Source organism: Triturus cristatus, chromosome 8 (assembly GCF_964204655.1).
Source record: "Triturus cristatus chromosome 8, aTriCri1.1, whole genome shotgun sequence".
Classification (NCBI taxonomy): domain Eukaryota; kingdom Metazoa; phylum Chordata; class Amphibia; order Caudata; family Salamandridae; genus Triturus; species Triturus cristatus.
This window is the reverse complement of record NC_140591.1, coordinates 312,121-335,839: the sequence shown is the minus strand read 5'-3', so window position 1 is coordinate 335,839 and position 23,719 is coordinate 312,121. Positions and strand designations below refer to the sequence as shown.

The 23,719-nt window shown below is 48.4% G+C and overlaps 1 protein-coding gene across 10 annotated transcripts in view; it reads left to right on the top strand.

Moving 5' to 3' along the window:
- LOC146799811 (uncharacterized) overlaps positions 1-23,719 on the top strand; it is a 373,412-nt gene that overhangs the window by 322,161 nt on the left and 27,532 nt on the right. For 9 of the 10 annotated variants that reach the window (XM_085620688.1, XM_085620685.1, XM_085620690.1 and 6 more), the window contains one exon: positions 3,028-3,105. The exons of the other annotated variant lie outside the window; for it this stretch is intronic. In XM_085620688.1, the coding sequence (XP_085476814.1) occupies positions 3,028-3,105 (78 nt within the window). The remainder of the gene's footprint in view (positions 1-3,027; positions 3,106-23,719) is intronic. 10 annotated transcript variants of the gene reach the window in all.

Below are 23,719 nucleotides of genomic sequence, written 5' to 3'. Positions count from 1 at the left end.
GACTGACCATCGCTGCATCCACTTCACCTTCCGGAAGCCCACCACACACCACCGCACCCAACAGATCCCCTGCCGCTGCTGGAGCAAAGTCACCGAAGACCAGCTAACCACCACCCTCGCCCAGAGCCCACCCGCCGACTCCACTGACCCCGCCGTTGCAACCTCAGACAATCTATAGACGACTGCGCCAACACCCTCGCCCGATCAAGAAACCCTCCAACCACCAGCAATAAAGCCAGCTGGTTCACTGAAGACCTCCAGGCCTCCAAGCAAACCTGCCGAAAGCTAAAGAAGAAATGGCACCGTGAACAGACACCGGACAGCTACGCAGCCCACAAGAACGCCACCCGCAGACACCATCACCTCATCAGATCCGCCAAAAGGGCCTCCTCAGAGACCGCCTAGACAGCAACGCACACAACAGCAAAGAGCTCTTCAACATTGTGAAGGAACTCTCCAAACCCAGCTCCAACACCAACGACATCCCACCTTCGCAAGACCTGGGCCACTACCTTGCCACCTTCTTCCATCGCAAGATCGCAGACACCCACGACCGCTTCAACCCAACGACCGTCCCAACAACCACAGAGACCTCCGTCCCCACGGCCAACATCCGCACCGACCCCCTGCTCTCCTGGACCAACATAACCGACGACGACACCATCAAAATCATGATCACCATCCACTCCGGATCTCCGTCAGACCCATGCCCACTCCACATCTTCAACAAAGCCAGCACCACTATCGCACCCCATCTCTGGAAACCCATCAACATCTCCTTTGAGACAGCAACCTTCCCGGAGAGCTGGAAGCACGCCGAGATCAACGCCTTACTCAGAAAACCCAAGGCAGACCCCAAGGACCTCAAGAAATTCCGGCCCATCTCTCTGCTCACGTTCTCGGCGAAGGTCATCGAGAAGACAGTCAACAGACAACTGACCCCGTTACCTCGAGGAGAACTGCATCCTGGACCCATCCCAGTCCGGGTTCCGCAGCAACCACAGCATTGAAACTGCCCTCTTTGTAGCCACTGATGACATCAGGGCCCTGCTGGACGACGAGGAAGCCGCTGCCCTCATCCTCCTGGACCTGTCAGCCGCCTTCGACACTGTCTGCCACCGCACCCTACGCACATGCCTCCACGATGCTGGGATCCAAGACAGGGCTCTGGACTGGACCACCTCCTTCCTCTCCGGCAGAACCTAGAGCGCCCGCCTCCCCCCTTTCCGCTCCGAAGCCACCGAGATCATCTGCGGTGTACCCCAGGGCTCATCCCTCAGCCCGACATTGTTCAACATCTACATGGCACCGCTTGGCCACGACGCCCAACTGCACGACCTCAACATCATCTCCTCCGCCAACGACACCCAGCTGATCCTCTCCCTCACCAAGGACCTCCTCACCGCCAAAACCAACCTCCACGAAGGAATGAAAGCCGTCACCGAGTGGATGAAGAACAGCCGACTGAAGCTAAACTCGGACAAGACGAAAGTCCTCATCCTCGGCTCCACCCCCTCGGCCTGGGATGACTCCTGGTGGCCGACCGCACTGGAAACAGCTCCAACAGCCACCGACCATGCACGCAACCTAGGGTTTATCCTCGGCTCTACTCTCTCCATGACAAATCAGGTCAATGCCGTCTCGTCCTCCTGCTTCAACACCCTCCGCATGCTCCGCAAGATCTACAGGTGGATCCCCACCGAAACCAGAAGAACGGTCACCCAGGCCCTCGTCAGCAGCAGGTTGGACTACGGAAATGCCTCTACGCAGGAGCCTCGTCCAAACTCCTGAAACTACTTCAACGCATCCAAAACGCCTCTGCATGCCTCATCCTCGACATCCCTCACCGCAGCCACATCACACCCCACCTGAAAGACCTGCACTGGCTCCCCGTCAACAAGAGGATCCCCTTCAAGCTCCCCACCCACGCACACAAGGCACTCCACAACACCGAACCAGCATACCTCAACAGATGACATTTACACCCCCAACCGCCAGCTCCGCTCCGCCGACCTCACCCTCGCCACAGTCTCCCGCATCCAAAGAGCGACCTCCGGCAGCAGATCGTTCTCCCACCACCCCGCCAAGACCTGGAATACCCTACCCATCATCCTACGGCAGACCCAGGACCTGCTTACCTTCAGAAGACACCTCAAGACCCGGCTATTCAAGCAGTAGCAGCATCCCCCCCCCCCCCCCCCCCCAGCGCCTTGAGACCCTCACGGGTAAGTAGTGCGCTTTACAAATGTTCTGATTGATTGATTGACTGATTGATTGATAAATCAAGAAAATACAACATGGATATTTGGCTGTTTTTTCAAAAAAAGAATTGAAACTGTTTAGTAGTATTATTGATGCATCTTAATATGCAAATAATGTTATCACAAATTAACATTTTGCCTTTCTTCAGTCAAATTAGGAAAATTAAGCTTTGCAGTCAATTTGCTGAATACCCACCTGCATATTGATCTTTTGTGGGAGGAAACATGTTTGTCTATATAATTTTATCAAGGTGTAGTTGAATAATTAATCAATCAATCAATCAGGGGTTTGTTAAAGCGCGACTACTCTCCCATAAGGGTCTCAAGGCGCTAGGGTTAGGGCAGGGTATGTAAAAGGTTTCCAAAGTATTGTAATCTAAATTATAAATTTTCGCTATTTGAGTTAGAGGAATTATTTTCACACTCTTAAATAAAATGCCTTTTCACACAGAACTAATATATTAGCTAGATCTTAAATATATTTATTTTATAGTGTAGAATAATGTCTTCATGTTCTAAAGAATCTGTAGCCCTTTCTGAGAGAGCTGCACTGGACAATGATCTTGGACTGGTTGAAGCCACAATCTTTACTCTAACTGATAATATCATCCACTGACACCAAACGTTTCATTCACACTAAATCTTTCAGGAAGAATATTGTTGGTTTCAATTTGTATTTATACAATCTTCAAAACTGGATGCAATTACTTTGTGAGACTCATAGGAGTTGTTGACATGTTTTAACTGATTATATTTCCTTCATCAGGCATTTTTTTGCAGAAATCAGAAGAGCGAGTTCCAGTTGTTGAGGAAGTTGACGCTGGGATCAGCGACCCGGACACCAGTGAGTAGCAGATTCTTTTGAGCTGTCTCAGTTGTGGGGTTCAAGGTTGGAAGATACCTCCTAAGGAAGAAACACCCGCCCCACTCAGTGATCTCTTCTCGACATGTTATAGACCTTCTAGAGATTTTATAGTTCATGTCTTGCACATGGTATAATCTCTTCTTGCCTATGAGAGATAACAAGTCTGCCCATATGTTGGACAATGTGTGTTTTCCTTTAGCACCACGTTTAGGGCACTGTGTGATCTTCCCTCAAAGAGGGACAGTGCATGAGGTCTTCTCAACTCAGAGAGGGTACAGGTCCACCCTTATGTCAGACAGTGTGCATTCTCATCCTGCCCCATAAAGGTTATAATTCCACCCTTGTTTTGGACAGTGTCTGCTCTGTTCCTGGCTCAGGCAGGGTACAGGTCCATCCTTACGTGGGAAAGTACATAATCTCTTCCTATCAGAAGTCCAGCCTTGTGTTTGATTTGTCCTTGTCTTTTTTATTATCATTTTTATTGACTGATTGAACATAATAGTTCATCGACAAGTGCAAAGTCAAAACTCATACAAAATTTTATCACACACAATATTAAATACGTTGTCAAAATAAAACATATAGTGTTAATTAGCAGCAATTTCAAATAAGTTCAAGCTCAACAGGAAAAGTCATCCAGATAAAATTGCGAAAAATTCCATAAAAAATACTCATTCATAGTACCGTTAAAATTTTTTTACAGTAAGCCAATATAATCTTGCTAAACAAAAATAATCATCAAAATTGATACAAAAATAAAATGAGCTGTGCTCGCCTGAAAAGCAGTCCAATTACATTGCTAACAAGTGAGGTGGCAAACGCATTGTGCCTAATTACCCATGCTGCAAACAGAATTTTATTGACTACATTTACTACCATCCTAGTAGAATCGCTTTTGCAAATTCTAAGCGCCTTTGCACGGTCAGTCAGACCGAAAAGAAGACATATAGGAACTACCCGCATAAATCTTGATTTAGAGTACTTTACACAAAAACAATACATTTTCTCCTGTCTCATCAGCAAGCCTGCATGCTGGACACATTTTCTTGCGACGACGAACATGCTCAGGTGAAAATAGCAATTGGCAAATGTCCGTACCTGAATTGCAAAAAAAGGGATCCTGCACGTGCAGGGCGAATTAAGTAAAAGAATTCCTCTGTCCTAGGAGTATTTTTATGGAAGAGGAAAAACCTAGTGTGGCTGCCTGTGAAACAAGAATACTCACTACAGGAACCATATTGTTCCCAGAACCTTGATTTGACCACAGCTACCATGGATGACGAAATAGAGTAAGGATTGTTCCAAAAACTGCCCAACCCCAAATCTTATAAGGACTCTTCGAAATGGACCAGCCACTGGATCTTCTGAGTACTATTAAAACTCAAGATACCCAAATGCCATCTCCTTAGGGTTGTAGCTTCTCGATTGACCATATATGATGCCAATAGAGTATAGGCCTTAATCTAGCCAGCTCTGGGATGGGCTGGAGTTCAGAATCTCAAGCATGAGTTGATTGACCCAAATACCTCAACAAAAGAGTTTCCTTCCACGTACCCAAAAGGAACCTCCGCTCCGCCGACCTCACCCTGGCAGAGACACCTCGCATCCGCAGAACCAGAGCAGGTGGAAGAGCCTTCTCCTATGTCCCAGCTAAGTCCTGAAACGAGCTCCCAGTCAACATCAGACGTTCCACCACTCTGCACACCTTCAGGAAGAACCTCAAGACCTGGCTCTTCGACTGACCCGGAGCTGCACCTACTCCCCCTCCCAGCGCCTTGAGACCCTCAAGGGTGAGTAACGCGCTTTATAAACTCCTGATTGATTGATTGTTGATGATCTTTGTGAGAAGTTGGCCTGATGTATGATGTCACTGGTTCTAGTGTACACCTTATATCAGTCCAAATACCCTTATGGTGATTGGTTGTAAAGTCAACCTTATAGACCAGCTATCCTAGTGGTAGCATGGACAAGAGCAGTCTTAGGCTAAACTCTGAATGGCATGTGAAGCCAGCTGTGATACCATATATAATCCCTTGAATACCAAATGAAAGGACACCACAACAGATATATATCAAAATAAAGTGTATTTATTCTAGACAAACCCTCAGCACTCTTTATGAGATTAGAGGTAAGTACAACACAGTCTTATTTAAGCATACATTAAGTCACACAGGTAAGTAATACAGTTAGGCCCTAGGGGCCACGCAAACCATATACTAAGTAAGTGGTATAAGGACCACTGTCACGGAAATAGGATAGGCCTAGGGAATCGCTGGGGCTACACTATACTACCAAAGGTTAGGAAGTGGGAGGCCCACGGGATTCAGGTGCAGAGTGGAAACACTCACGCGTAATGCGTAAAAGTCACTAGCAATAGTACAGTTTTGAATTAGATAGATTTAGGACACTTCCGGAGTAGCTAGGAAGTCGAGACTAGAAAACTAGACACTAGGATAGTCACTATCCTGATGAGCACCGGAGTACCCAAGTTACCTAGCCCACAGGCTGCGGGTGCATAGGGGTGAAGTTGCGTCGGGTTTCGTCGTCGACTCCTATGGATGCCTGAAGAAAGATGCTGACAGGCAGTCAGTGAAGAGTGTCCGGTGGATCCCAAGGCTGGGATCAAGAAGAGAGGAGACCTGCAAGCAGAAGGGACAGAGTCAAGGTCACTAGCCAGTGACCACGTGGAACCAGGAAGGAACCAGGCGATGTCGTGAAGATTGCAGGTGAAGGTGAAGTTTGTCGCTGCAGCCACGAGGACCAGGAAGCGTCGAGGACGACCAGGACCAGGAGGCGAGCTGTCCCACGAAGGCTCTTGCTGTCGGCGGCGTCGAAGTTGGACTAGGACTCACCAAGCCTTGGCAAGCGGAACCCACGAAGAACGGAGGACTTGCTTCTGGTGCAGACCAGGAAGGTCTGGGGTGCTTCTTCTTTGCAGAGAAGCGGGAGCCAGTCTGGAGGAGCCAAAACAGCGCTGAAGATTTCAGGGTGCGTCGTCTCAAAGGCCACTAGCCAGCGGGCAAGCAACCGGACAGACGCGGCAAGCAGGAAAATGCAGAAGGGCCCCACGCAGGACTCGTGGAGTGTGGGGGGCTGATCTTCGGTGCAGATGGTGCTTGGGGTTGGGGCTTCTCAATCCCCGGTGCACAACTTCGAGGGTGCCTCAGAAGCTGCGCTTGAAGATACTAGCCACTTTTCCCAGGTAGCCGGTCCCACGTCTCTCGTCGCCTCCACGGATCTCAGCACGGCTGTGGATGTGGATCAGGGTCGGAGAAGTCTGGAAGTCAAGGCTCTGGTCGGGCTCTGCAGTCGGTCCCTCGTAGAACTGGAGCAAAGCAAAGGGTAGTCTCTTGATGGTGCCTGTTTGCACAGGGTAGCCACTCCTTGGCCACAAGGGAGATTCTTCAGTCTTCTTCTTTCGTCGAATGTCGAAGGTCCAGAGTTTCTGTTCAAGTTGCAGGTTCAGGATAATCTAAAGTCTTGAGGCCCAACTCCCACTCTTGTACTAATCTGGGGGGCTGGGATACCTGCTAGGTCACGCCTTATGGGTGGGACCTGGGAGGGGGGTGGTTACACCCCCTTCCCTTTGTCCAGTTTCGCGCCAGGACTGGGGCTGGAGTGCCCCAGCACCGGTTTGAACTGGACTAGGCACGGGACACCTTGTGTGCCCCAGGCCTGTCTCATTCTATTCATCCCTCCCTGCCCCAATACACTAAGGCCTTTCTGGGGTGGTGCTAGCACCTCCCAAGGCAGGAAACCTATTGTCCAAGCCTCCCTTGCCGGGATCACTCCCAGCAGCAGGAGGTCAGACTCGTGTCTGTGGCAGCAGCATCCATTTTGTGATGCTGGGCTCTGGTTAACTTTAACTGGGTAAGTAGGTTACAACATGTCTTCTCCCTCTAGAAGGGAGGGATAATATCCTCATCCCCAGAAATGGGGTGGGGGTATTATTCCAAAGTGTTAGACACCTTACACAACATGTTTTGATAAAGCCAAACCATAGTTACCATAACCGTTTAAGATTATAAGGCACTTTAAGAGTATATGGTAGGCTATATCATAGAACAGCTATAAGGACATGGTTCCGAAAGCTGCAGACAGGCTCAGCTCATGCTAGAGCACCATCTCACATGTTACCAAGCACTCTGCCTCCAGGGTTGTTAAGGCCTGCCATAGGAGTGACTGATAGGTACACATGTGTCTATATATAGGGTAGGTATAGGAATACTACACCTAAGCAAGGGGTGATTACACGACCTTGCCCCAGCTGAGTGATCAGCCAGTTGTGTCATAATGGAAGGCCAGGCCAGGGGTGGCATAATACATGCTGCAGCCCCTGGTAGGCCTAGGGTACACCTATGCCCTGGGTACCTAAGGTACACTGTACAGGGGCCAATAAGGTGATCCTATCCAATTGGGTTATGCACCTAAAGTACATAGTATTAATTTAGAGAGAGAACAGCAGGGCTGTGGGTCTGATTAGCAGGCCCACAGCCACATCTAAGTCAAAAACCAGTAAAGCAAAAGCAAAAAGTGGGGGTGAACATAGAAAGCAGACCCTACTCTCCTACACAACCCCCCCCCCCCAAACTTAGGGACATTAAACTAACCTTGACCAGTTGAGTCTTCATGTTCTAAGTGGAAATATCTGGAGAGTCCATCTGCATTGGCATGGTCAGTCCCAGGTCTATGTTCCACTGTGAAGTCCATCCCCTGTAGGGAAATGGACCACCTAAGAAGTTTGGGATTTTCACCCTTCATCTGATTTAGCCACAAGAGGGGCTTATGGTCTGTCTGAATCTTGAAGTGAGTGCCAAACAAGTATGGCCTCAGCTTCTTCAGGGCCCAAACCACAGCAAAGGCCTCCCTCTCAATAGCTGACCAACGTTTCTCTCTAGGGGTCAGCCTTCTACTTATAAAAGCAATGGGCTGGTCTTGACCATCTACATTCAGTTGTGAAAGAACAGCTCCCACACCTAACTCAGAAGCATCTGTCTGGACAATGAACTCTTTGGAGTAGTCTGGACTTTTCAGAATAGGTGCACTGCACATGGCCTGCTTCAGGTCATCAAATGCTTTTTGACAGCTTACTGTCCACTGAACTTTCTTTGGCATTTTCTTGGAGGTCAAGTCATTAAGTGGTGTCACAATGGACCCATAGTTCTTAACAAACTTTCTGTAGTACCCAGTCAGGCCCAAGAAAGCTCTGACCTGAGTCTGGGTAGTTGGAGGAGTCCAGTCCTTTATGGTCTGGATCTTGCTCTCCAGTGGTTGAACCTGACTCCCACCAACTAGGTGGCCCAGGTACACAACCTTGCTCTGCCCTATCTGGCACTTAGTGGCCTTGATAGTGAGGCCTGCCTTTTGCAGGGCCTCTAAAACATTCCTCAGGTGGACCAGGTGATCCTCCCAGGTGGAGCTAAAGACAGCAATATCATCAAGATAAGCTGCACAATAATCATCCAACCCAGTAAGGACTTGATTCACCAACCTTTGGAAAGTGGCAGGTGCATTCTTCAAACCAAAGGGCATTACCACAAATTGATAATGTCCTCCTGGGGTCGAGAAAGCAGTTTTGGCCTTTGCATTCTCAGCTAGTCTGATTTGCCAGTAGCCTGTTAGGTCAAATGTGCTCAAAAACTTAGCAGCTGCCAGTCTGTCAATGAGCTCATCTGCCCTAGGTATTGGGTGGGCATCTGTCCTAGTGACAGCATTGAGACCTCTGTAGTCTACGCAAAACCTCATCTCTCTCTTACCATCTTGGGTGTGAGGTTTTGGCACAAGAACTACAGGACTAGCCCAAGGGCTCTCTGAAGGTTCAATGACTCCCAGCTCCAACATCTTTTGTACCTCAACTTTTATGCAGTCCCTGACATGGTCAGGTTGCCTGTAGATTTTACTCTTCACAGGCAGACTGTCACCAGTGTCCACCTCATGGGTGCACCAGTTTGTCTGACTTGGGGTCAGAGAGAACATATGTCTGTAGGACTGCAGAACTTGCCTGCAGTCCTGGTGCTAATGGACAGTGAGGCTGTCAGAAAAGACCACACCATCAACTGAGCCATCATCAGGGTTCTGAGTCAACAGGTCTGGGAGAGGGTCACTCTCTTCCTCCTGCCCCTCATCTGTAGCCATGAGTAGCCCCATGTCTGCCCTGTCAACATATGCCTTCAATCTGTTGACATGAAGCACCCTGTGGGGGCTTCTGGGAGTCCCAAGGTCCACCAAGTAGGTGACTTCTCCCTTTTTCTCAACAATAGTGTGGGGTCCAGACCATTTGTCTTGGAGTGCTGCTGGGGCCACTGGCTCCAACACCCACACTTTCTGCCCTGGCTGGTAAACAGTCAGCACAGCCTTTTTGTCATGCCAAGCTTTTTGGAGTTCTTGGCTTGCCTCAAGGTTTTTAGAAGCCTTCTTCATATACTCTGCCATCCTGGAGCGGAGACCAAGTACATAATCCACTATGTCAAGTTTGGGTTGTCTGAGAGGTCTCTCCCATCCTTCCCTTACCAAACACAGGGGTCCTCTTACAGGATGCCCAAACAAAAGCTCAAAAGGGCTGTAGCCAACCCCCTTTTGTGGGACCTCTCTGTAAGCAAACAGAAGGCAGGGTAAAAGGATGTCCCATCTTCGCCTAAGCTTGTCTGGTAAACCTTTTATCATTCCCTTTAGGGTCTTGTTGAATCTCTCAACAAGCCCATTGCACTGTGGGTGATAGGGTGTAGTGAACTTGTAGTTCACACCACACTCCTTCCACATTGCAGTCAAGTATCCTGACATGAAGTTGGCACCTCTGTCAGAAATGACCTCCTTTGGAAAGCCCACTCTGGAGAATACTCCAAGCAGGGCCCTTGCCACAACAGGAGCTGTTGTGGTCCTCAGGGGAATAGCTTCTGGATACCTGGTGGCATGGTCCACTATCACCAGTATGAATCTGTGCGCAGATGCTGTTTGTGGGTCCATTGGTCCTACAATATCTATGCCCACTCTTTCAAAGGGAACCCCCACCACAGGTAGTGGTATGAGGGGGGCCTTTGTGGTGCCACCTGATTTGCCACTGGCTTGGCAGGTGACACAGGAGCGACAAAACTCCTTGGTATCTTCTGACATATGGGGCCAGTGAAAGTGAGGGACAAGCCTGTCCCAAGTCTTGTTCTGGCCTAAATGTCCTGCAAGGGGAATATCATGGGCCAAGGTAAGAAAGAAGCCTCTGAACTTCAGTGGTATGACCAACCTCCTGGATGCACCAGGCTTGGGGTCTCTAGCCTCTGAGTACAGTAGCCCTTCATCCCAATACACTCTATGGGTACCTTGAGCATTCCCTGCAGCCTCAGCAGCAGCCAGCTGTCTGAGGGGTTCAAGAGAGGGGCAGTCTAATTGAGCCTGCCTCAGATCTGCCCTTGAAGGTCCCCCTGTCCCAAGAAACTCAACCTGATCAGGTTCAAGTTCTTCTAGGACAGTTCCTTCAGGGCTCTCAGAATCATCCTCTTGGGAGGGCTGATCCACCACCTGAGGCAGGGGGGAAGGCACAGCCTTAACCCTACTGCTCTTTCTCTTGGGTTGTGACTGGTCCATAGTTTCAGGATCCAGCACTTGTTCAGTGGTGCACTTTTTGGCCTGTGACCTGGTCACAGCAAGGACATGTGCATCTATCCCCAGCATTTCTGCATGGGTCCTATACTCCACTTCAGACCAAACTGAAGTTTCAAGATCATTGCCCAGTAAACACTCTACAGGAAGGTCTGAACTAACAACAACTTTCTTGAGGCCAGTTACCCCTCCCCAGGAGAAGTTAACAATAGCCACACTATGGGAGGTAGTGGCATTGCTAGCGTTGGTCACTAGGTAATTCTCACCTAGTATGATCTGTCCAGGGTCCACAAAGGCAGGTGTCACCATTGTGACACTAGCCCCAGTGTCCCTGTAGGCCTGAGCCATTCTTTGGTTGATAAAAGGAGTCTGTCTGTACTTGCCCAGGTTACTGGGGCCTATAGTAGAGGACAAAGCTAAGTCCCCATCACAGATCAGAACAGCCTGAGTAGGTATTCTGACTAGGCCAGAATCCTCCTCAGTTCCCAGGGTTAACCCTACTACACCCTTTTGCTGGGAACCACCACTTACAGCTGAACTAGGGGGTACAGTTGCCTTAGGGGCAATGTTTGCTGGGGGCTTATCCTTTTTGGTGCACTCACTAAACCAATGTGAGTTGGACTTACAATAGTTGCACCATGGTTTCTTTTGGCCTTCTTTCTTTTTATCCTTTTTGGGACCACCCTCCCCCTGAGCCTTTTGGGGGCCTGGTGAAGACTTCTGGTCTTTTTGTTTCTGCTCATTACCCTTCTGGTCTGCCTTTTTCTGATCACCACCCTGGTTCTGGTTTTTCTGCTTAACTCTAGTCCTGACCCATCTATCTGCCTTCTTTCCCAATTCTTAGGATGAAGTCAGATCAGAATCAATCAGGTGTTGATGCAGTAGCTGGTTTTGACAGTTGTTAAGGATTTGCTCTCTCATGATCAAATTATACAATCCTGTATAGTCCTTAACCTTACTTCCCACTAGCCAGCCTTCCAGAGCCTTAGTGGCACAATCTACAAAGTCAGTCCAGTCCTGAGTCTGTGTCTTTTGGGTATCCCTGAACAACAACCTGTATTGTTCAGTGGTTAGGCCAAACCCATCAATTAGAGCACTCTTCAGGACAGTGTAATTATCTGCATCCTCATCACTAACTGTGAGGAGCTTGTCTCTGCCTTTCTCAGAGAAGGAGAGCCACAAGATAGCTGCCCACTGACTTTGGGGTACCTGCTGTACTTTGCAAGCTCTCTCCAAAGCAGTTATCCATTTGTGGATGTCATCCCCACACTTGTAGGGAGGGACAATCTTGCTCAGGTTTCTATTATCATAGTGCCTGTCTCTATCCTAAGGGATATTGCTGCCACCAGTGGGTTCTAACCCACTTAACTTTTGTTCTCTAGCCAGAGCAAGCTTCTCTTTGGCAAGGGCAAGTTCTTCCCTCTGAATCCTCAGATTAGCTTCCCTCATTCTGGCTTCATGCTCCCTTCTCTCAGGGGAAGTCATTCCCCTGTGAGAGGAAACATTAGAGATGCTAGAGACATGGGAGTGGACAGATTCCCTTGAAGGGGATCTGTCCCTCCTGTTTCTCTGGTTAAGCCCACTTGGGGGTCTGTATGGGGGGATCCCATGCAAACTCCCATGTAAACTTAGGTTAGCCTGGCTAAGTCTTCCTACTTGGCCCTGGCTGTCTACCTCTCCATCTGAAGCCCCATCTGACTCCTCTGTGGTGGGTAGACCCTTATCTATAGCTATGGTCCCATCCTGGGCAGCTCTTTCAGCATCATAGGCCTCCAGAAGCTCCACTAGCTGTCTAAGGGTAGGGTTGGAACCCTGTTTTAATCTCCTGGAGGTACACAGTTGTCTCATCTCCTGGAAAGTGAATGCATCATACCTAGAGGGAACCTGTCTAGGATTCTCCTCTCCTGAGGGAGCATCAGTGTGATCTCCATCCAGGGGCATGATTCTAGTGAGGGTGTGGTGTGTGCACCTACCTACACTAGTTGTATCTACTAAACCTCTCTAGTAGTTGTAGTCAGGGTGTGTTACTCCCTTCAACCTACAACCACTAAGTCCAGTAGGACTTAAGTATTATAATCTATGTTATATGTACCTAAACAATATCTGTGTGATCTTTCAATTTAGTATCTCAAGATTACAATGGTATTACAACAGCAAGCTCAGATCCCAACCGCTGCTCACCAATGTGAGAAGTTGGCCTGATGTATGATGTCACTAGTTCTAGTGTACACCTTATATCAGTCCAAATACCCTTATGGTGATTGGTTGTAAAGTCAACCTTATAGACCAGCTATCCTAGTGGTAGCATGGACAAGAGCAGTCTTAGGCTAAACTCTGAATGGCATGTGAAGCCAGCTGTGATACCATATATAATCCCTTGAATACCAAATGAAAGGACACCACAACAGATATATATCAAAATAAAGTGTATTTATTCTAGACAAACCCTCAGCACTCTTTATGAGATTAGAGGTAAGTACAACACAGTCTTATTTAAGCATACATTAAGTCACACAGGTAAGTAATACAGTTAGGCCCTAGGGGCCACGCAAACCATATACTAATTAAGTGGTATAAGGACCACTGTCACGGAAATAGGATAGGCCTAGGCCTATGGAATTGCTGGGGCTACACTATACTACCAAAGGTTAGGAAGTGGGAGGCCCACGGGATTCAGGTGCAGAGTGGAAACACTCACGCGTAATGCGTAAAAGTCACTAGCAATAGTACAGTTTTGAATTAGATAGATTTAGGACACTTCCGGAGTAGCTAGGAAGTCGAGACTAGAAAACTAGACACTAGGATAGTCACTATCCTCATGAGCACCGGAGTACCCAAGTTACCTAGCCCACAGGCTGCGGGTGCATAGGGGTGAAGTTGCGTCGGGTTTCGTCGTCGACTCCTATGGATGCCTGAAGAAAGATGCTGACAGGCAGTCAGTGAAGAGTGTCCGGTGGATCCCAAGGCTGGGATCAAGAAGAGAGGAGACCTGCAAGCAGAAGGGACAGAGTCAAGGTCACTAGCCAGTGACCACGTGGAACCAGGAAGGAACCAGGCGATGTCGTGAAGATTGCAGGTGAAGGTGAAGCTTGTCGCTGCAGCCACGAGGACCAGGAAGCGTCGAGGACGACCAGGACCAGGAGGCGAGCTGTCCCACGAAGGCTCTTGCTGTCGGCGGCGTCGAAGTTGGACTAGGACTCACCAAGCCTTGGCAAGCGGAACCCACGAAGAACGGAGGACTTGCTTCTGGTGCAGACCAGGAAGGTCTGGGGTGCTTCTTCTTTGCAGAGAAGCGGGAGCCAGTCTGGAGGAGCCAAACCAGCGCTGAAGATTTCAGGGTGCGTCGTCTCAAAGGCCACTAGCCAGCGGGCAAGCAACCGGACAGACGCAGCAAGCAGGAAAATGCAGAAGGGCCCCACGCAGGACTCGTGGAGTGTGGGGGGCTGATCTTCGGTGCAGATGGTGCTTGGGGTTGGGGCTTCTCAATCCCCGGTGCACAACTTCGAGGGTGCCTCAGAAGCTGCGCTTGAAGATACTAGCCACTTTTCCCAGGTAGCCGGTCCCACGTCTCTCGTCGCCTCCACGGATCTCAGCACGGCTGTGGATGTGGATCAGGGTCGGAGAAGTCTGGAAGTCAAGGCTCTGGTCGGGCTCTGCAGTCGGTCCCTCGTAGAACTGGAGCAAAGCAAAGAGTAGTCTCTTGATGGTGCCTGTTTGCACAGGGTAGCCACTCCTTGGCCACAAGGGAGTTTCTTCAGTCTTCTTCTTTCGTCGAATGTCGAAGGTCCAGAGTTTCTGTTCAAGTTGCAGGTTCAGGATAATCTAAAGTCTTGAGGCCCAACTCCCACTCTTATACTAATCTGGGGGGCTGGGATACCTGCTAGGTCACGCCTTATGGGTGGGACCTGGGAGGGGGGTGGTTACACCCCCTTCCCTTTGTCCAGTTTCGCGCCAGGACTGGGGCTGGAGTGCCCCAGCACCGGTTTGAACTGGACTAGGCACGGGACACCTTGTGTGCCCCAGGCCTGTCTCATTCTATTCATCCCTCCCTGCCCCAATACACTAAGGCCTGTCTGGGGTGGTGCTAGCACCTCCCAAGGCAGGAAACCTATTGTCCAAGCCTCCCTTGCCGGGATCACTCCCAGCAGCAGGAGGTCAGACTCGTGTCTGTGGCAGCAGCATCCATTTTGTGATGCTGGGGCTCTGGTTAACTTTAACCGGGTAAGTAGGTTACAACATGTCTTCTCCCTCTAGAAGGGAGGGATAATATCCTCATCCCCAGAAATGGGGTGGGGGTATTATTCCAAAGTGTTAGACACCTTACACGACATGTTTTGATAAAGCCAAACCATAGTTACCATAACCGTTTAAGATTATAAGGCACTTTAAGAGTATATGGTAGGCTATATCATAGACCAGCTATAAGGACATGGTTCCGAAAGCTGCAGACAGGCTCAGCTCATGCTAGAGCACCATCTCACATGTTACCAAGCACTCTGCCTCCAGGATTGTTAAGGCCTGCCATAGGAGTGACTGATAGGTACACATGTGTCTATATATAGCGTAGGTATAGGAATACTACACCTAAGCAAGGGGTGATTACACGACCTTGCCTCAGCTGAGTGATCAGCCAGTTGTGTCATAATGGAAGGCCAGGCCAGGGGTGGCATAATACATGCTGCAGCCCCTGGTAGGCCTAGGGTACACCTATGCCCTGGGTACCTAAGGTACACTGTACAGGGGCCAATAAGGTGATCCTATCCAATTGGGTTATGCACCTAAAGTACATAGTATTAATTTAGAGAGAGAACAGCAGGGCTGTGGGTCTGATTAGCAGGCCCACAGCCACATCTAAGTCGAAAACCAGTAAAGCAAAAAGTGGGGGTGAACATAGAAAGCAGACCCTACTCTCCTACAATCTTTTCCAGTACCTTCGCTGGGAATGGGAGCAGGGAAATTGGGCGGTAGTTTTTGAGTACGCTGGGGTCGGTGGGGGGTTTTATGAGTAGCGGTGTGACTTGGCTTGTTTCCAGGTGTCTGCAAATGTTGCAGTAATGATGGTAGGTGTTGAGTAGAGTGGCGAGTTCCTGGCCGATCCTTTGGTTTATAAGTTTGAAGATGTGGTGTGGGCATGGGTCTTTGGGAGCTCCTGAGTGGAAGAATTTCATGGTGGAGATAGTGTCCAGGTTGAAAGGATGTTCCAGGTAGTCTGTGTGTGGTTTGTGTCGGTTACAGTGGTGGCATATCTCTCGAGGAAATCCGTAAATGTGGGTTGGGGCTCGAAGTTTCTGTATTTCTGTGTTTGTTGGACACAAATTTCAGTACTACACTCCAGCGAGATCCCTGCAATCTTCCTCCTACAATCTAGTGATCCCCAGATTTAAAAGTTCATCTTGGGGTGGCTGAAGCTTTGTAATCTGCACCACTAGGCTTTGGAACTCTCTGCCCCTCAGTCTTAAAAGAAGTACGTATCTATTGGCCTTTACAATGGCATTAAAAGCCTAGCTTTTTAACCAGTAAATTCCCTCTGCTATCCATAAATCTTCACGTGTGTTGTTTTTATTTTTGGTCAGTGCCTAGACATTCTTTTTTCTTTTCATTTCATTATATGGTTGCAATCTTGTTGTGGAAGACTTATGTGAGGTTGTTGCACAGCTCCTTTGAGCGTATGATGTTGTTTTGCTGTCAGCCAGGTTGGAGAATTCCTTAACGATGTTAAAAAGTTCCTTGGTGTTGTTGCCGCTGTTTTCGATGCATGCGGCAAGGACTGTCTTCTTTGTTGCCCTCAGCAGGCGGTGGTATAGGTTGAGGGAGGTCTTGAAGGCTGCCCTATCGGAGGTGTCCCTGCTGACACGACATCTCTTCTCCAACTGTTTGCTGTAATGTTTCACTATTCTGAGTTCTTGAGTGTACCAGCTGGCCTTTTTGGCGGATTTTCTCTGGATATTACTCTTGACGGGGACGATATTGTCAGCACAATTGGTGCTCCAGGCATTGAGATTTTTAACTCCCGGTTCAAGGTTGATGTTGGTAGCACGGTTGAAGGTGTTGTGGGCGTGTGCCCAGCTGGTCTCTGAGATTTTGTCCAACTTCTGGTATGGGGCTTTGGTCATCTTAGGGGTGGCGGTATGGTGGCTGGAGATGCTAAAGTTGTCGATGTGAGTTCTGTGACGTGGCTGTACTTGACTCTGGCTCTGGAGGTGAAAATTGGGTGCAGCGTGTGTCCTGTGGGGGGGGGGGGGGTGTGTGTGTGTGTGGGGTTGTGGATGATCAAGGCCAATCCGAGGCTGCCCCTACTGTTGAGGTGGTGTGCGGTGTTGGGGTCGTCGATGTGGAAATTTTGGTCGCAGAGGACTATGTAGTCATTGGAGTCTAAGGTTAGAGGCGTAATGAAGTCTGCGATGGGCTGGGTCGGTATGCGAGGGGGCCTCTGATGGTTGTCTTGTCGTCCGTGTGGAGCTTGAAGTTGAGATGTTCCATGGGGGTGGTGGTATTGGTGGTGGTGGTACACTGTTTGGTCTCTTTGTGGATGATGGCTGTTCCTTTTCCTGGCTTATTGGTGCGATCCTGGTGAGTGATTTTATATCTGTTGGTGATCGCTGTGGCAATGTCTGAGGCTGATGTAGGGTTGAGCCAGGCCTCCATGAGGAAGACAATGTTGGGTGCAAGGGTGGCAATGAGGTCACATAATTTATTGGAATGCTTGCACAGTGAGTGTGCGTTGAGAAGGGCGCATGTGAGTTGGTGTTTTTGTTCAGGTGGTGTCTGTGGTGTATTTGGGGTGGGGTTGGTCATGGGCTGGTGTGTGTTCAGTGGCAGGTGAAGTGGCAGTGGGTGCAGGTGAAAGGTCCTACCGTGGAGTGTGATCTGCGCCGTGGCAGTGATTGTTGTGTCATCTGGTGTCGAGGATGTAGAGCTCAGGGATGATGTATCTTCGAGGAGCGGGAGGGCCATGGGTCGTGGTGATAGGCGCGGTCCAGGCACAGACGAGCGCAGACAGTCTTGGCACGCCCAGAGCACATGTCTGCTGCGTGGTCGTGCTGCGACCTGCATTAAGTAGTACCTGGGGTGGATGGGGCTTCTGTTGGTGGGAAGAACGGCAAGTGGAAAATCCGATCGGGACAACCCCTGCGGTAAAAAGAGGCTGCTGCGGTGTCACTGGATCAGTCCAGAACAAGCAGGAACTGGGGACTAAAGACAAGTGGCAAGCTAGGTGTCCAGGTGCCTACTGATGTGGTCGCACTGTGGCCTGTTTTGAGTAGGTCCTGGGGTGGGCGGGGTGTCTGTTGGTGGGAAGAACAGTGAGTCGAAAAACCCAGTTGGGAAAACCCCAGCGGTAAAACCTGGGCAGCTGCGGTGTCACTGGATCAGTCTGGAACAAGCTGGAACTGGAGGCCACAGGCAAGTGGCAAACTAGGTGTCCAGGTGCCTACTTCCTGCTCCCATTCCCAGCAAAGGTACTGGAAATGATCATGTACAATCAACTCATGATACACCTGGAGCAGAATCAGTTACTCGACGCCTCCCAAACTGGCTTCTGCAGCAATTACAGGACCAAAACAGTCCTGATCACGGTCTCTGACATCCGAACCCTCCTTGACTGAGAAGAAACAGCAGCTTTGATCCTCCTCGACCTCTGGGCCGCCTTCGAAACCATATCCTACAACATGCTGATCGAAAGATCCCACCACATCGGCATCCAAGAGGACGCACTCAGATGGATCACCTCCTTCCTCACCAGAAGAACCAAGAGGATCCATTTCTCACTTTTCACCTCTGAACCCAAGGAGATCGCCAGCAGTGCCACCCAGGGCTGATCCCTCAGGACCACGCTCTTCAGCACATACATGACCCCACGGTCTCAACATAATTTCCTACTTAGACACCCAACTCATCCTCTCACTCACCGACGATCTCACCACCACCAGAACCAGCTTCCACAGGTGCATGACAAAGTCGCCGACTGGATGAAGAACAACTTCCTGCAGCTGAACACAGACAAGACGGAACTACTGATCTTTGGCAACAGCAGCAACACATTGAACGACTCCTGGTGGCCTTCAGACCTAGGACCCACACCCACTTCCTCCGACCACTTTAGAAGCCTCCGAAGCATCATTGACAACAAGCTCACCATGAAATTACAGATCAGTGCCATCTCCTCGGCCTGCGTCTTCACTCTTTGCATGCTACGTAAGATCTTCAAGTGTCTACCCCTACACAGAAGATGCACCGTGACACAGGCCCTCATTGCGGCCGACTGGACTACAGCAACACCCTCTATGCAGGAATTGCCGCACACCTCCGACATAGAAGTCAGACCATACAGAACACCGCAGCCACTCAATCCTTGGCCATCCCCGACGAACCCACATCACACCCCACCTGCGGCAACTCCACTGGCTCCCCGTACAGAAGAGATGTCAATTCAAGCTGCCGACCCACGCACACAAGGCTCTATGCAACCAAGGACTCGCATATATTAACCACCGCCTGGACTTCCACCAACACTAGAGAAGACTACCATCTGCCTTCCTTTCACTTGCGTATACTTCCCGCATCTACTGAAGCAAAAGTGAAGGACGCACCTTATCCCACATCGCAGCAAAGACCTGGAACTGCTTCCCCACGCACCTCCAGATCCTCACCTTACTTCCAGGGTTCGAAATGGCCCTCAAGACCTGGCAGTTCGAATAAGCCTCAAGGACCTGCAAGGGCCTGATAAGCCGTGCTTTATACATCCTGATCGATTGATTGAAGATCTAGCCTAAGGGGGACTAAATGGATGCCTCTCCCCATACACACAAGGGCTTTTCTGAAAATACTTTCACCAATCCCTAGGCGAGCCGTAGAAAAAGCTCTGCTCCACACAAAGCAGCACTCCTAGCTTGGGCCTTATATATTTTGATCACAGGAAGGATTGGACACCAAGGGGCTCCCCTTGAAAATCTAAGGTTGGCTGAAACCCAATGGTAAATCAAAAAGGAACTCTTAGATATCTGAAAAGCGAATCTCTAAATACAGTAAATCTTTAATTCTCCCCAGAATTTCCCTTCTTACACTGGCCTTCCTCCCTTTGTGATAAATTTGGTGCTTATTTTTAAGGGCGTTAATTTTGAGCCTGTATAGCTCACAAAACAGGTTAAATCTATCAAGAAGGGTTTGCAGACCCGACTGTGTCTTGGGAAGAAGGAAAAGCAACGGTCTAGGTGAGGCCTAAAGTGGTCCTCGAGTAGCTACGGCTACTAATTACTTAAACGGAGTGTGACTCACTGAAGGTTAAATGTAAACTGAATCCTAAATGGACTCAGTAAGCAATGTATGTGTGGACACAAGCTTTTAGAATGACATCACATTTTATTAACATCATAAAAAGGAATATCATTCAGTTATTTACAAATAGTTCTGGTGCTCACACATAGACGAGTGGAAGTGCGTGAAGTGAAAGTGCTCTTGTGACAATAAAAACTTTACATCGCATTGAAACCAATATGCAAAACTCCTAATTAAATCAATGCAGTAAAGGATTTTTGATTGTGAGGTCAACGGCGTTTCGATCTTTTTACATTAAGATCATCATCAGGACAATTAGTGTGAGCAAGTAGAATCTAAACGAGAGAAAAGAAACAAACAAATTGAACCTGTGTCCAAGTATATCAATCTACAATCACTTGGTCAGCTAATCATGAAGACACAATTAATTTGCTTGCTTTACAAAAACTGAGGGTGGACTTGGTAGGGCAGCCAACCTCATTGAAGAGAATCAATCACAAGGTTAGAGAATTTTCCGAGAAGTGGCAGCGAGCCAATAGTTGAAGAAGGTGTAGGTATGACAAGGTCAGGTGCAGGAAATTGCCCGTTTACTAGTGGAGCGTAGGTGAAACAAAAAAAGGGGGGTGGGAAATGATGGATGAGTGAAGGATATAATTGCGCACGCTGCAAGGGGGGTACTCGCTGCATGAGACCATGCTCTGATTCCGCGCAAAATAAAGACTCACTTCCAGATGGCTAGAGGTCCAAAAAATCAGACCGACGTAAGGCATATGGGGCTGTAGTTAATGGGAGACCCGTAGCCGTTCGAGTAGATATCTACGGGCCAGGGGAAACAAGGGAGTGGATTAGAGCCGGGGGGGGGGGCAATTTAGTGGAGGTAAGCGCATGTGAATTACTTACTCAGGAGCTTGCTCAGAGGCTCTCAGAAGGTGCTGAAGGCTGGGAATCAATCATGGGGATTTATTGGCAAAGCGCGCAGTGCGCCTGTGATGGGCGGAGCAGCGTGAGAGGGTCCAGGGCTGTAGCGATTAAGGTCCGGAGGCATCTGGCGGGGTAAAACCCGCAGTTAGTGAGGGAAGGTACGTGTTAAGAAGAGGAGCATCCACTTACTTAATGATGGAAGATCCGTGGAGGCAAGTCACTCAATGACAACGCTGTTCGCATTGACTCTGGAACGCGGCAGGAGAGAGTGAAGCGTACCTATTAATGGAAGCGCCTTGACATACTGCGCATGCGTCTAGAAAGAGACAAGGGGTTCCTGTAGGTGCCAATGGAGTCGAAGACGGCGGCCATATTGGGTGAGGGAGACAAAACCAAGGGGGGCAATGTCCACTTGAATGGCAAGGGGAATTTAGGAACAGTAATGAAGAGATATGAAACGAGCCTGGATTGTAGGTTAGTTACAGATTGAGTGAAAAGGGGTTACATTACAACCACTAAAATTGTACATAAAAACAATATTAAAAGAGAGAACCATTATCGTGAGCTGATACATTTAAGTAGCGATAGCAAAGAATAATGGGCGAAAATCACTGATCACAGAATCAAGTTCCAATCGTCAAGAGTATTCAGGCCATTTTCTATGGACCGACAGTTAAACTTCCATTTACATTCCAGTCTGTTTAGGATGGGCAATGGGTTTCCACCTCTGTTATTTGAATGGACCATGTCAATCACTTGCCGGCGGAGATCCTGTTCTGAGTGTCCTTTTTCTATGTAGTCTTCCACGAGAGGGGCAGAGGTGACTTGACGGCGAATTCTGCTTCTGTGCTGGCATATTTTTGCTTTCACGTTTTGCGTAGTCTGGCCAATATAGGTGAGGTTACAAGGACATTGGATACAGTAAATTACATTGGTGGAGTTGCAATTTGAAAAGAAATTCAAGAGTTTGCCATACTGAAATATTTTGGTATTGCTAGTGAAAGGGCATGCAGCACAACTACCACATTTGAAATGGCCCGTTATAGGGGGTAGGCCAAGAAAGAACTGTAGGGTGTTGTCTTTTCTGGATGCTTTTTGAGCTCTGACTAAATGGTCTTTTATGTTGCGTCCTCTTTTGAATGAGAATAGTGGTGCCTCCTTGGTAATGTTGATAGACGTTAGCAAGGGCCAGTGTTTCTTTATAGCTTTGGTTATCCGATTGCTTGCTGGACAAAATGTGGTCACGCAGGTGATGCGTGATAACGTTCAGGCAGTATTTCTCTGTGGGAAAGCCATGCTCTTTCCATGGATCTTCTCACAAGGCGACTGGGGTAGCCTCTGTGAGTGAGCTTTTAACATAGTATTTGTGCCTCTCTCAGGTAATCTTCTTTAATTTTACAGTTCCTCCGTATTCTCAAGAATTGGCCAAAGGGTAGGCCATCCCTGAGTGCTCTGGGGTGGGCGCTATTGTAGTGCAACAAAGTATTTTGTTCAGTGGGTTTTCTGTATAAGGTGGTATATAGGCCCCCCCCTCCGTAGGTACCACATTGACGTTCAGGTAGTTGATTTGTGTATTGCTGGAGGAGTAAGTAAATCAGAGGACAGGTTGGCAACTATTCAGCCAGAGACAAAAAACATCTTAACTCTGATGTGGTAGCTTGCCAGATCATAAAAACGTCATCAATGTATCGATGCCAGCTTTTGATCTTGTTACGGTGTGGGTTGGATTGGTTTAGGATGAATGTTTTCTCTATTTCATCAACGTAGAGAATCGCAAAATTAAGTGCGAAATCTGCTCCCATGGAAGTACCCTTGCGTTGTTTGTAGTACTTTCCATTGAACAAAAAATAGTTTTTGGTTAGGGCTATTTCTAAAAGGGAGATAATGGACTCTGTGGGTACTTTGTGTGGTTGGGGTCTTGCGTTGAGATGAACTTTAATGACTTTTGTGCCCTTGTCTTGAGGAATGTTTGTGTATAGAGATTCTATGCCAAGCGTGACTAGCAGTTCGTTAGAAGGATTGAATCTCTCATTTTCAATTATATTAATGAAATGTGTTGTGTCTTTGACATAAGCAACAGTGTCAGTTACAAAGTCACATATGAAGAAATCAACATATCTACCTAAAGGCTCAAGAATGGAGCCACATCCTGAGAGTATGGGTCTGCCTGGAGGGTTCTCTGGATCTTTATGTTCCTTAGGCAGTGTGTGCAGTACTGGCTTTCTCGGGGTTTGATTATTCAAAAAAGTAACTCATTGTGGCTGATGTAGCCTTGTTCTTCTGCATTTTTAGTAGTAGCTTGTTTCAGATTCTTTATCTCATTGAGAGGATTATGTACCAATGGTTCATAGTGGGCAGCATTATTGAGCTGGCGCATGATCTCTTGGTCATATGCTGTTTTTTCGTGGATAGCATTTCCACCACCCTTGTCGCAAGGCTTTATGACAATGGTGTCATTATCTTTAAGTTTGAGAAGGCTTTCTCTTTCTTTTATACTAATGTTGTAGGGGATGTATCTGTGTTGGTTTTTTAGTGTTTCCAGGTCTTTGAGCACTAAATTTTCAAAACAAATCACTTCTGGGGGTAGTGGCCCCGTCGGAGGATTGAAGGTAGACTTGGGGCGTAAGCTGGTGGTGTCATAGTTGGGAGTGGATTCTCTATTGAGAAAAAAAGATTTCAGTCTGATTTTGCTGAAAAATTGAAAGATTTCAATCTGTATATTTAACCAATTGGGTCTTTCAGTGGGGACGTAAGACAGTCCCTTGCTTAGAAGTGAAATTTCAGTAGAGGCTAACTGATGGCTCGAGAG